The 12,757-nt window shown below is 37.3% G+C and overlaps 1 protein-coding gene across 2 annotated transcripts in view; it reads left to right on the forward strand.

Annotated features, from left to right (window-relative positions):
- Tpr (translocated promoter region, nuclear basket protein) overlaps nucleotides 1-12,757 on the forward strand; it is a 63,326-nt gene that overhangs the window by 50,214 nt on the left and 355 nt on the right. Inside the window, 12 exon segments of one of the 2 annotated variants that reach the window (NM_001107185.1) lie at nucleotides 109-192; nucleotides 1,680-1,874; nucleotides 2,945-3,076; nucleotides 3,317-3,407; nucleotides 4,946-5,130; nucleotides 6,310-6,378; nucleotides 6,460-6,554; nucleotides 7,418-7,524; nucleotides 8,710-8,805; nucleotides 8,924-9,080; nucleotides 10,057-10,175; nucleotides 12,328-12,423. In NM_001107185.1, coding sequence (NP_001100655.2) covers nucleotides 109-192; nucleotides 1,680-1,874; nucleotides 2,945-3,076; nucleotides 3,317-3,407; nucleotides 4,946-5,130; nucleotides 6,310-6,378; nucleotides 6,460-6,554; nucleotides 7,418-7,524; nucleotides 8,710-8,805; nucleotides 8,924-9,080; nucleotides 10,057-10,175; nucleotides 12,328-12,423 — 1,426 coding nt within the window. 2 annotated transcript variants of the gene reach the window in all.

Here is a 12,757-nt window from a genome sequence, read left to right on the forward strand (position 1 = left end):
CATAGCTTCATAGAATTGTAGACTTAATCATTTTAGAGAAACACTGGCAGAATGGTGATCATTTGTGTAGTTTACTGATTCAATAAAAAATAACCTACTATGATTTAGGAAGAAGTTATGGCGGAAGAAAGTACTGATGGAGAGGCAGAAACTCAGACCTATAATCAGGATTCTCAAGATTCCATTGGAGAAGTGAGTAAGAACATAGACTATTAAAAATAAAGTGATTCTAATAAGTAGAGTTGACTTGGACCTATCGAAACATTATTTGTTTTAAGTTTGTTTTGTTTTGCTTTTTGAGGCAAGTTCTTACCATGTAACCTAGGCTACCCTTAAATTCAGACAGTCCTGCCACAACCCTTGAAGTGTTGGAATTGCATGCATATACCATGTTTGACACTGTGCTTTAAATTTAAATTCTTAAATTTCTTTGATTTTATTCTTTATTATTGTATATGTTTTGTTTTGTATTGATTGTTGTTGTCGTTCATAAATTTCTTAACTCATAGATGTTTCTTACTCATTTGAAAAAATAGATTTACTGAGTACTTAGGCCAAATGGTACATTTTTAAATCTGTGTCAGAAATTTTTGTTAATACAAATTTATTTTGATAGCAAGCAAATTTGTAAAGTAATTGAGCGAAACAATTGTTTTAGTTTCTAGCATATGTTGAGTGTTGAGTATCCCGTATTCAATATCAACATTTTATGCAGACTTTGTCTGCATAAGTATTTGTCTGGAGAGCAGCAAAGAGTGCCATTTGAGTCACTGTCACTTGTTAATGTCGATTTAGGCTGAAGTTCTAAGGAATTAGGGCTTGAGTACTTCATGCCCTGAGCACTTTGGGTGCCTTGGCTTACATACTGAGCTGTCCTCCGGCCTCCCAGTTCTTGATATGCTCCTTTTGGGGGATGGTCTGAGAAAGGACCTGATCTGTAGAGTGCAGAGCTTTGATTTATGCCAGTCTTTACCAAAGGTTTAATCATCTATAAATTACCTTTTATTTTTAATTCTCTTATATTTTTAATTAAAACATAATTATATCACCCTTCCCTTTCTTCAGCCCGTCACAAGTCCCCTCCCTCCAACTCTTTTCATATGCTCCCTACCCTATCAAATTGATAATTTCTTCCCTGTTATTACTATTGTGTGTTATATGTATATATATGCATGTATGCATGCACAAATACATAAATAAAACCCACTGGGTCCTGTTTTCATTTTTTATGTGTGTATGGCGTCAAGATTTTATGTATAGTGGACATCCAGTTGTGGGTCCATCCCTGGAGTAGACTAGTCTCTACCTCTCAGCTGTGATCACTTGCCTGTAGTTTTATTTCCCATAGGTGTGACCCTGTGAGATACTCTTTTTTTACTACTTACTTACTTACTTATTGATTTATTGCCATATATTCCTGCTCCATAACCCGCTCCCACTCCACCTCCACTTCTTTCAAGTGTTAAGTGAGTGCTCAGAAAGTTCCAGGTTCCAGTTTTCAGGTTGAGGACAGTCTGCTTATGTGTGTATTGCAGCGTTTTGAGACATAATCAGTGTAATGGGGTAAGGTTAGTTTTTTTATTTGTTTTTGATTTTAAGACAATAAAAATATTTTACTCTATTCATTACATATCCAGACTATTTCTAGATTGGGTAAAGGACCTTTTTAACTTTTAAAGGGAGTCACCCAGGGAGATTATACACCAATGGAAGACAGTGAAGAAACATCACAATCTCTACAAATTGATCTTGGGCCACTTCAATCAGATCAGCAGACAACTTCCTCTCAGGATGGTCAAGGCAAAGGAGATGATGTAATTGTAATTGACAGTGATGATGAAGATGATGATGAAGAAAATGATGGAGAACATGAAGTGCGTTTAGTATTGAAAAGATCAAGTACTTATCAGCCTTCCTTCTGCTTCCCTTCCAGAGCTAGAGCTCAAAGCCCTTGCACTATACTTGTTGGCCTTGAGCTCTGGAACTTCTTACTTTACCTGTGTGCTGGTTTCAACCACAGTGCTTTAAGTCTTTAGTACTTCTGATATAACAAGTAATGAATTCCATTCCCAGTCAGTTTTAGTAGATTATCAAGTTCTTCTTTTATGCAAATTAGTTCAGGAGTGTAGAGTTGTGTATTAGAAGTAAAAGGCCAATGGTGGACAATCATTTTTAAACATTTTGTTTATCTTGTTTTGGTAGCACTATTTTACTGGAGGTAGGATCTTGTTATAGCCCAAGCTTGCTAGGAGGTCCCAAAAATTCTGCTTCAGTCTCTTGAATGCTGGGATTATAGAAATGTATGGCCTGCCCTGCATGTTTGTTTGTAAATGATTGCTATGCCGGTTAAGATTTGTTTTCAGATTTCCTCTTTAGTCTCAATAAAAATAGCTATATGAATCTGATGATCCATACTCTTGTTTGTGGAAATAAGAGAAGAAACAGGAGTTAGTAGTTGTTTTATTTGTTAGTTTCTCCTTTTGGCAGCCTGTACCATTTCCAAAGTAATTAGGTCATCACCTAATTTTAGGGAGAATTTGATTTTTTTTTTAACTTTTGGATTCATTTCTATATTCCTTCAGATTCTTTTGTCAAAATACATTTTAGGGAGTTTTAGGGAGAATTTGATTTTTTTTTTTTAACTTTTGGATTCATTTCTATATTCCTTCAGATTCTTTTGTCAAAATACATTTTTAAAACTAGTATGGTTTGATTTTATTCTTTAATCTCAGGTTTGGATAGAAATAAAGTTAAATACTTGATGTTTGGTAGACGATTACCTTTACACAATTTCATGGAAACAGTTCAGAGTCAATCACTGTTTTATTCTTTCAAATGTTACAGGTTTTTTTTTTCTTTGCTGCGGAACTTAAGCTGTCAAAACTCTTGAAACACTCCTGTATGCTAATCAGTAATAAGTCACTTAAAGGACATCTTCTTGCAGGATTATGAGGAAGATGAGGATGAGGACGACGATGAGGAAGATGACACGGGGATGGGAGATGAGGGTGAAGACAGCAATGAGGGAACTGGCAGTGCAGATGGTAATGATGGATACGAAGCTGATGACGCCGAGGTAACTGCTTAGAGTTGGGGCTGCCTCCTTACCAACTGCGCCTACAGCGCTCACTGTCTTCCTGTCATAGAGAAAAGCTTGTGTTACCAGGATAATAAAAGTCTTCATATCGTTGGAGTTTTGTTTGTTTGGCTTGCTTGGTTTGGTTTTCCTCTGGTTTGTTTGCTTTTAATCATTTGGTGTGTCTTTTTGTTTCACCTAGTCATTTGATTTGCTTCAGTCATTACATTTTGTTCTTAGGGTGGTGATGGAACTGATCCAGGCACAGAGACAGAAGAAAGTATGGGTGGAGCTGAAAGTAATCAGAGAGCTGCTGATTCTCAGAACAGTGGTAAGAGCATCAGTCTCTCAGTTAGAGTAGCCTGATAATGTTTTTTAAACTAGAGCTCTACTTCTGATGTAGTACAACTCTAGTAAATTGGTAACAGGGTAGGGTCTTATCAACAGTTTTCTGCCTTCCTGACGTGGCCTATCAGATGCCATTATACTGTATGTCTACCTCATTGAACTATTGTAAAAGTCAATATCTCGTACTCTCTAAGGTAGCACAAAGCCATTTGGGATAATTAAAGTAGGGATGGGTAGCAGCTTACAGCTGGAAGAGGTCAGTACAACCAAACCATGGTTTAAAGTTTGTGTGCAGATGTGTCTTTAGCTACTGTCACTAAAAGTTTTTTAGGAAAAGATATTCTTAGCCATTTCCCCCAAATATAACACATAAAAATGTTCTGTAAGACTTCTTTTGGAGGGAAGTGGGTATTTTTGTAGTCAAAATTAAGTCTAGTAGTCTAAGTAAAACTAGATTAGAGTTGGTCCATTTTCAAGTTATTTACGGGGCTAGAGGGATAGTTCAGTATTTAAGAACACTTGGCTGCTCTTGAAAAGGCACCAGATTAGATCCCAGCAGGCAAGTGGAGGCCCACAGTAACTTCACTTGTAGGTGACCTGGCACCCTCTTACAGTCTGTGGACACCAGGCATGCATATAGTAGTACACAGACATGCATGCAGGCAAGAAAACTCAAACACATGAAATAAAAATAATTTCTTTCTGTTAAGGTACTACTCCTGTGACTAGTTTTATTTGTCCCGAATTCTTAAACTAAATTTAAGTTAATTTAAATTGTAGAAAAGTAAAGTGTTTTCCATACCAAATGTCAGGACAAGGTTCTGATTCTAGATCAGATTTATAAACCTTTCTCTGGTATCCTACATTTCATAGTAGAAGACAACAGAAGATCTAAGCACCTAAGTAGCAATTGCAATTTGAAGTTTGGGAGAGCCAAAATATAAAAATATTATTAGTGAGGCTTTTCCTTAAGTCACTTTGATTGATTGACATTCTGTTTCTCTAGAAAGAGTTAAGTAGTTTGTACACTGATTAAGGATAATATTGGACTAGGGAGATAGTTCAGTGTTTAGGAACACATAGACCTGAGTTTGGTTCCTCTATTAGGTAGTATATAGCCACCTGTAACACATGTTCCAGGGGATCCATTCTCTTCCAGCTTCCATAGGCACACAGACACACATAAGCACACTTAAACATTAGGGAAAGATAGCATAGGCTAAAATGTAGTAAATATTGATCATATGCTGGGCAAAGTACTTAAATCTGTAGTTTGAGTCTTGAAGGAAGAGTACTTATTTGCCTGTTGTTTGTGAGTGGGACAGAGGTACAAGTCTATAGTCCCAGTACTTGGCAGGTAGGAGGAGGTGGAGTTCAAGGCCAGCCTACTACATAGCTAGTTTGAAAACAGCCTGGACTCTGAGACCCTGTGTCACATCACAAGAAAAACAAATCGGATGTGGAGGCCATGAGATTTCATAGTCTGGGTTTGGTTTCCAAACTGAAGTCTTTCTTCCATAGGTGAAGGAAATACAAGTGCAGCAGAGTCTTCTTTCTCTCAGGAGGTTGCCAGAGAACAGCAGCCCACGTCAGCTTCTGAGAGACAGACCCCCCAAGCGCCACAGTCACCAAGGCGCCCACCACATCCTCTTCCCCCACGCCTGACCATCCATGCCCCGCCTCAGGAGTTGGGGCCACCAGTTCAGGTATTAAAAGAACCCAGCTTCTGAAAAGAGCACCTTGTGAAACCTCTTTTCTATTACATGGTCTTTTCTTCCTTCCTTTCTTCTTTCCGAATTTTAGAAGAAATTTTAATGTTTTGGCATATTGTAAGATATTTTAATTGAAACTAATCTCCAGTTGCTAAATATAAATGAGTTGGCATTTGAGAACACAGCTTTCTAAAAATTGTGTATTCATTACAGTGGTTATAGTCAGCAAATAAAATGCTGCTTGCTGTTATAATATACTTAAATTTCTTAAATTTTATTTAATGTAAAATGCATTTTGCTAGGTTAGTGACATGTGTTTTGAACATTTCTTAAGGTACATAGGTTTTCTTTTTTACATTTCTTTTTTTTTTTTTTTTTTTTTTTTTTTTGGTTCTTTTTTTCGGAGCTGGGGACCGAACCCAGGGCCTTGCGCTTCCTAGGCAAGCGCTCTACCACTGAGCTAAGTCCCCAGCCCCTAGGTTTTCTTTTTATATTTATTTTTTTTTCTTTTTTTTTTTCTTTTTTTTTCGGAGCTGGGGACCGAACCCAGGGCCTTGTGCTTGCTAGGCAAGGACTCTACCACTGAGCTAAATCCCCAACTCTTTTTATATTTATTAATCTAACCTTTTTTCAACATTTATAATCAAGTATTTCTACTTAATTAATGACCCTTTGTATTCAGCATGGAGTAGGTTCATTAATGTAGCTTGGTTCTTACTCCTGGCATGGTGAGTGTATTGAGAACCATTATATGTAGATCAAGCTAAAATAAAAGTAGTGGAAATTACTTAATATTTGAAAATAGTCTAAGGAACCGTGTATAGGTGTCATAAAGCATTCAGTTTGACAGTTCAAGATTGTTTTAGCTGTGAAGAAAGAATCCAGTGATAAACTCACTTGTTATTATTTTCAGTCAAGGATATAGGATCTAAATGTATGTACATGTTTGAATTAAGTATTATCATGCCTTTAGTTTATACATATCTTCATTAATATAATTTAAATTTTCTCACTGATATTTCTAATAGATAAATATTAGCAATTTAGAAGTGTCCTGTTCATTACAAATCTTCTAAAATTAGTTATTTTATCACGAAATTAATAAACTGTATCTTTGGTGTTTGTTTTATTGCCTAATTCTTTAAAGCAAATGTAATTCTTTTTCCCACACAGAGAATTCAGATGACCCGGAGGCAGTCTGTAGGGCGTGGTCTTCAGTTAACCCCAGGAATAGGTGGCATGGTTAGTATCTACCCTTCCTGTAATGTAATTCAGGTGTATGTGGTTAGGCCTGTTACGTACCGAGTTCTGTCTGTGTTTCAGCAACAACACTTTTTCGATGACGAAGACAGAACAGTTCCGAGTACCCCAACCCTTGTGGTGCCACATCGCACTGATGGGTTTGCTGAAGCTATTCAGTAAGTTGATGAATGAGAATGTTTGGTGACTTTCTCTTTACCTCAGAAATTGTTATTTGTAGAGTCTCGTCGTACTTGTCCACTAATCTGTACATGTATAGGAGGATCATGAAAAAGTAGTGTTGAGGAAGACTAGAGGGTGAATAAAATATACCTGCTTCTAACAAGACAGTATTATAGCGCTTAAGAAGGTGGTTTCTGCAGTCAGTATGTTTCCTCACAAGAGCAGGCTTCTTGCTGAGTGACCTCATTTTACAGTTTGTACTTACATGTTTAGACACTACCTGACACATGTAAGTAAATGCTGTATTGGTGCTGGGTGATGTTGGTTATTGAAGTGATCGAGATATGTGGTTTATTGTAGAAGCTCAGGGTCTGAGTAACCAGATGTAACAACAGGCTAGGAGCGTGACAGTGTAACTGATGATCTCCATTAAGCCAAATGAAATAATTATTCCAACAACTAATAAGCGAGCACTCTTAAACTTCCTAAATCTTAGAGCTAGATTTGGAACTTAGAATAGGCTAGAGGGACTTATTTTATATCACTAAAAAGTGAAAACTGAAATTTACAAAAAAGAAGAACTTCCTTTTGTTGTTATGCTTCCTTTTGCACATGTCTGTTTCAAACAAGTTGAAAAATCAGCATAATTCAGGGAAGCTAAAAGTTAAGTTATAAGTTATTCATATTACTAAATTTGTTGACAATATCTTTGCAAGAAACCCTTTATTGACGCATTATTTTCATTGTTTTCCTCCCCTGTTTATTGATGTTTCTTTATTTTTAAACAACCTCTTTTTCTTATGGTTTAAACAGATAGCATTAAATTCTTAATTCATCAAATTAAGTTTTGTCCATTTAGTTCTCCACAGGTTGCCGGTGTTCCTAGATTCCGGTTTGGGCCACCTGAAGACATGCCACAGACAAGTTCCAGTCACTCTGATCTTGGCCAACTTGCTTCTCAAGGAGGTAAAATAGCCAAAAGCCAGAGGCTTAAGTGTGTACTGGGTAGAAGTTGGTATGCTCTGATTTTCTTCAGCTACTATCAATATAACCCTTGTGGTAATTTATAAAGCTACTGACATAGCATTGCCTTTTCTAATAAATATCTCTTCAGCAAGATTCTAGTTCCTTTAGCCTATAGACTGGTTCTTATATTGTCTTAGTTACTGTTTTACTGCAGTAGTGAAACACTGTGACAAAGGCAACTAATTTTTGTTAAAGCATATAATTGGCTTGCTTACAGTTTTAGATAATTAGTCCATTATTGTGGCATGGGGTATGGTGGCACACAGGCAGCCCTGGCACTGGAGAAGCAGTTGAGAACTTTACATCCTATTCTACAAGGGAGTCGGGGACACTAGGCTTGGCGTGTGCTTTTGAAACATCAAAGCCCAGCCCCGGTCACACCCCTCCTCACAAGGTCCTTATGTCCTACCAGGCTATACCTCCTAACCTTTCCTGGACAGTTCAACTAACTGCGCACCACACACTCAAACATAGGAGCCTATGGGGGCCATTCTCATTCAAATCTCCACATAATGTATGTTGAACTAAGAAATACTGCTAAAAAGTGCTAGCTCCCTTCAAATTTAGGAGAGCCGTGACATACCTAGTTAAATATATGACCAATTAGACTTTCCCTAGCAATTTTCATTTTAAAAATAAAGTTTGAGATATAAATGTAAGTAGTAGTGGTAGATGATACTTGTGTGTGAGTTATGCTATTTGTGGAATGGAGTACCATTTAGTTCACAGGTGGAATTTGCTATATGTCTGGGAAACTAGCATTTTTGCAAGTGGTTAGAGAAGGCTAATAAGCCACTGCTTCTTGCTTTGTAACCATAGGAGAAGTTTAATTAAGTTTCACTAGCAAAAAGGGTTAATAACCTTGGCAGTTAAGTAAGGAATAGATTTTGACATGGTGCTTGTTCATATTTGGATATTCCATAAAATTAGCAGTTACTTTAGGGATTCTTTAATAGTGTTAAAGAATTTAAAAGATGTGTTGAATAAGTATTGAGCAACTTGATTTTTTACTTGATGGAAGAACTACATTATGAGCTTCACAAGAAGTGTGCACTTTATTCTAGTTCTTTTCTTTGGCATCTTTATGTTCTTTCATCATTCACTGGGACTTAAATTTTTCTCTAGGTTTGGGAATGTATGAAACACCCCTCTTCCTGGCTCATGAAGAAGAGTCTGGTGGCCGCAGTGTTCCCACTACGCCTCTCCAAGTAGCAGCCCCAGGTGGGTGCCAGACCGATGAGGTCATTTTGTTTCATTGGTGACATAGAACACCTTGAAACCTGTTCTGGCTCAGAATTAATGAACCACAAGGGTAAAGTCATTTGTTCTTCTTTTTAAGTGACCGTGTTTACTGAGAGTACCACCTCTGATGCTTCAGAACATGCCTCTCAGTCTGTTCCAATGGTGACAACATCTACAGGCACCTTATCCACGACAAATGAAACCCCAGCCGGTGATGACGGAGATGAAGTATTTGTAGAGACGGAGTCTGAAGGGTATGATTTTACTGTATAGTTTTTGTTTGCTGTGGGTTCATTCTGTTGTCAAAATTGTTTGTTTTAGCAAGCAAATACATCAAAATCTGTTTTCAGTGCTATCCTGCCTACCCCATGGAAAAGCCAAAGCACATATTTAGAAAACAGGAAAACTGCCTTGCATTCCAAACTAATCAGCTTCAGAATTTGGGATTACTATGAGAGAGGCAGTTTTAAAAAACATTCACTTTACATTTGTCCTTCTAACCCACACACTATTCCTAAAACATGTTACTTCCCATCATAGAAATATAAGGTCAGAGTATGTTAGCAATAATTTGCTTAGACTGTTCTACTGGTAACCAGCTCAGTGGATATTAAGAACCTTAACTTCAGCCCCATTCTATTTACATGTCCCCATCTTGCAACCTGGGGTGTCTCAGGTAAGTTGTTACCAATAGCTGCACTAATGTTTGCAGAGGATTAAAAAAAAAGAAAAGGGTTAGGCTAGATTCAGATTTTTTACTATTTGCTCTCCCTTGCTTCTTAAAAGGAGAAAGATGAGAAAAACAGCCACTGAGCTAGGAACTCTCATGCCCATAGCTTGTTAGGTCTGGGTTAGTACTCAGGGTGACTTACCAATCTGCTATTACTAGTTATGTTTGGGAGTTTCTCAAAGGCATATATATTCCTGTGAGTGTTAAGATTATAAACATGCTCGTCAAATGGAAAAAGAAGGAATGTTGAAACAGTGGTAAAATAAAAAGTAATGTTGGAGAGTATCCTAGTAAGAAGGGGGGACAACTCATCCCATCCCCTGCTTAACCCGATCTTATGACTAAAAAAATAAACACACTTGACAACCTGTAACAGAGTCTAATTCTTAGTTACACTAGAACTCTGAAAGTAGTTATAAAATAAATCAAAATGAACTTAGGAACATTTAAATAATTTCTAGAATCCGTTTTACATTTTCTAATCAATCTTTATTTTTTAGTATTAGTTCAGAGGCAGGCCTAGAAATTGACAGCCAGCAGGAAGAGGAGCCTGTCCAGGCATCTGATGAATCAGACCTCCCCTCAACCAGCCAAGACCCCCCTTCCAGCTCCTCCGTAGGTAAGCACTGTTTCCATGCACCTTGTGCTTTCTTGCCTCTGCCTGTGCAGATGCTTACTGGAGACTGAGCCTCCAATCCATGCTCCTCGATTTTAAAACCCATTACTTAAAGGGGATGTTTTATCATGAAAAAGAACTTGGTTTGTGTTTACATCATTATTGCACAAGTGCTCTGGCACTGATAATCAGGACCATGCAGAAGGTGGGTTCAGTTCATACCAAAAGAAGAATTGACTTGTATTTTGTCTAGGTCAGTGGTGTCAGTGCAGATCCTGAGAAATACTTGGTTCTCTTAAATGTGCTGCTTATAGTCTGGTTTCTTCTCAGATCATGTGAACCGTTCACCTTTATAAAGATGCTACTTGAATGATGGGGATGGTTGTATTAGGAAGGAGTCTAAGGATATTTCCCCACATGTTTCCTTCCATTTGAACCAGAGCAGATTTGATCCAGAAAGATGGGACTTCATTTCTTTCAAAACCATGTTGGAAATTTACTGATATAAAGACTCATCTTCTAGCTTGTTTAATTTATGCCTTTCCTATAATAAAAGTTACTTCTATAGGCTTTTTTTTTTCTAATAACAGCATCTGTTGAGTACTGAATGTTAGAGGCTGTTCTCAAGCCTTTTGCTTATATTATTTGATTCTCACAAAAGCACAGTTTAGTAGGAATCCATTCCCATATTTTAAGTTTGAGACTAAAACATTGAAAGGTTAAATAACTCTTAAAGGTCATGTGTCTCATAAGCTTCAGGCAAGCATGCCAGTTTGGCTCTAGAAACTCTGCTCAGTAAAATTTTACCCGAGGCCTTTATCTCAGAATGTGCAGGCAGTCACCTGCGGTTCTGAGGAAATGGTCCCTCATCCATTCTGATCGTTATCATTTTCCTTTATGATGGTTATTCTGAAATTCCTGTAGAGCATTCAGTGTTGTAATAGACTTCCTTTGTTATAGTTCATAGTCACATAGCTTTGCATCCCAAAATGTCTTCCTGTTCCTCTTACTTGCTTTTCAGTCTTACTTTGCATGTCAGTCAAGTGGTCAGCATCTCTAGGTTCAGCTCCACCCCCATGTTTCAATAGCCAGCGTCATTGCATAGCCACATTCCATATGAACCTTAAGTCAGAATTACAAATAATATATATAAATTATAACTTATGTACAAAGGACCAGAAGTTAGAGTATGATAATTATTAGTCCTGTTGATATTCTCTGAGAATTGTCTGTCCTCTGTACTAGAATTAATACTAGTTACCAAACTATCCCTTCAGTGAGAAATGTGGCTGGTTGTTCCTAGGAAATAGAATGTCTTTACGTTAATTTCATTGTGGGTTACTGGGTATTCATTCAGCAAATTTGAATGTCTAATGTAGCAGGGAATTTCATAGAAAGCATGTCTGAGAAAATGACATTTGGAAAAGGATTAAAGCTATGTGGTCTATATAAAGTCCCATAAGCCGATAGGATGTGCTTAAGACATTCAAAGTCAGCAAGGAGGTCATGTGACTGGAGCAGACTGAGGAGTGAGATTCAGGAGTGTATGAGAGGAGGACAAAGAACAGTCTCCTAGATCTTCATAATTGCTTTGTTTCATGGAGATAGAAACCAACTGAAATCTTCACACGAATGACTTGACACTGCAGTTGGTTTGGCCATGATGCATAAGACACTAAAATTTATAACCAAATTTGGAAATTTTTGCCATACCGAGTAAGGACAGTGACTTGAACAAGATATAGATTATGTGGCTATGGCAAGTTTACTTAAATTTGAACTGGTGGCAGGGTTTGCTATAAGCTACAAATCAGATGTGTTACAATATTCTGTCTTCTCAGGGACCTGATTCTTCATTGCCATATGTATTCCCTTGTCTCTGACACCATGTGTAGTATACTCAGGTATACACCATGTATACCTGAGTAGTTGCCTTAAATAAACTCGATTTTTCTCTCCAAATAAATTTCTGAGATGTTTTTGTGTATGAGCTTGTGCAGTGCTTAGCTTCCTTCACTCTTAGAAGCAAACTTGAATGTTGAAAACAAATGGCAAGGTTAGGGGTTAGGGTTAGATCTGTATTTGTCTGTGTGGAATTGGAGCCGCCTTCCTGGTTTTTTAACTTGCTTTCCATATGTCTTGATGCTTTCTTTAGATACCAGTAGTAGTCAGCCAAAGCCTTTCAGACGAGTAAGACTTCAGACAACCTTGAGACAGGGTGTTCGTGGTCGTCAGTTTAACCGACAAAGAGGTAAGTTTCTGACATACTGTTCACTTGATACGTGGATAATAACATATATATCAAGTTTCTAAGGTAAATCTAAGTGTTGATTTATAATTACGTGTTGATCGTGTGATACTTAACTAGAAAGCTTCTTTTAGGCAGTTTTTCATAGTTAGAAAATGAATGTGTTCTTTAAATTGGTATTTATTTCCTTAGATTAAAAAAAAAACCTGGAAAATCAAGTGTTCGCATGCTGTGTATGCATAGTAACTCTCCCTGTATTCTTACGGTGTTAGGTATATTTTCCCCTGCAATAAAAGTTTTGTGACTGTTCTAGATAGTAAAGAAATAGAAGATTTTA

This window comes from Rattus norvegicus, chromosome 13, assembly GCF_021556685.1.
Source record: "Rattus norvegicus strain SHRSP/BbbUtx chromosome 13, alternate assembly SHRSP_T2T, whole genome shotgun sequence".
NCBI classification, from domain to species: domain Eukaryota; kingdom Metazoa; phylum Chordata; class Mammalia; order Rodentia; family Muridae; genus Rattus; species Rattus norvegicus.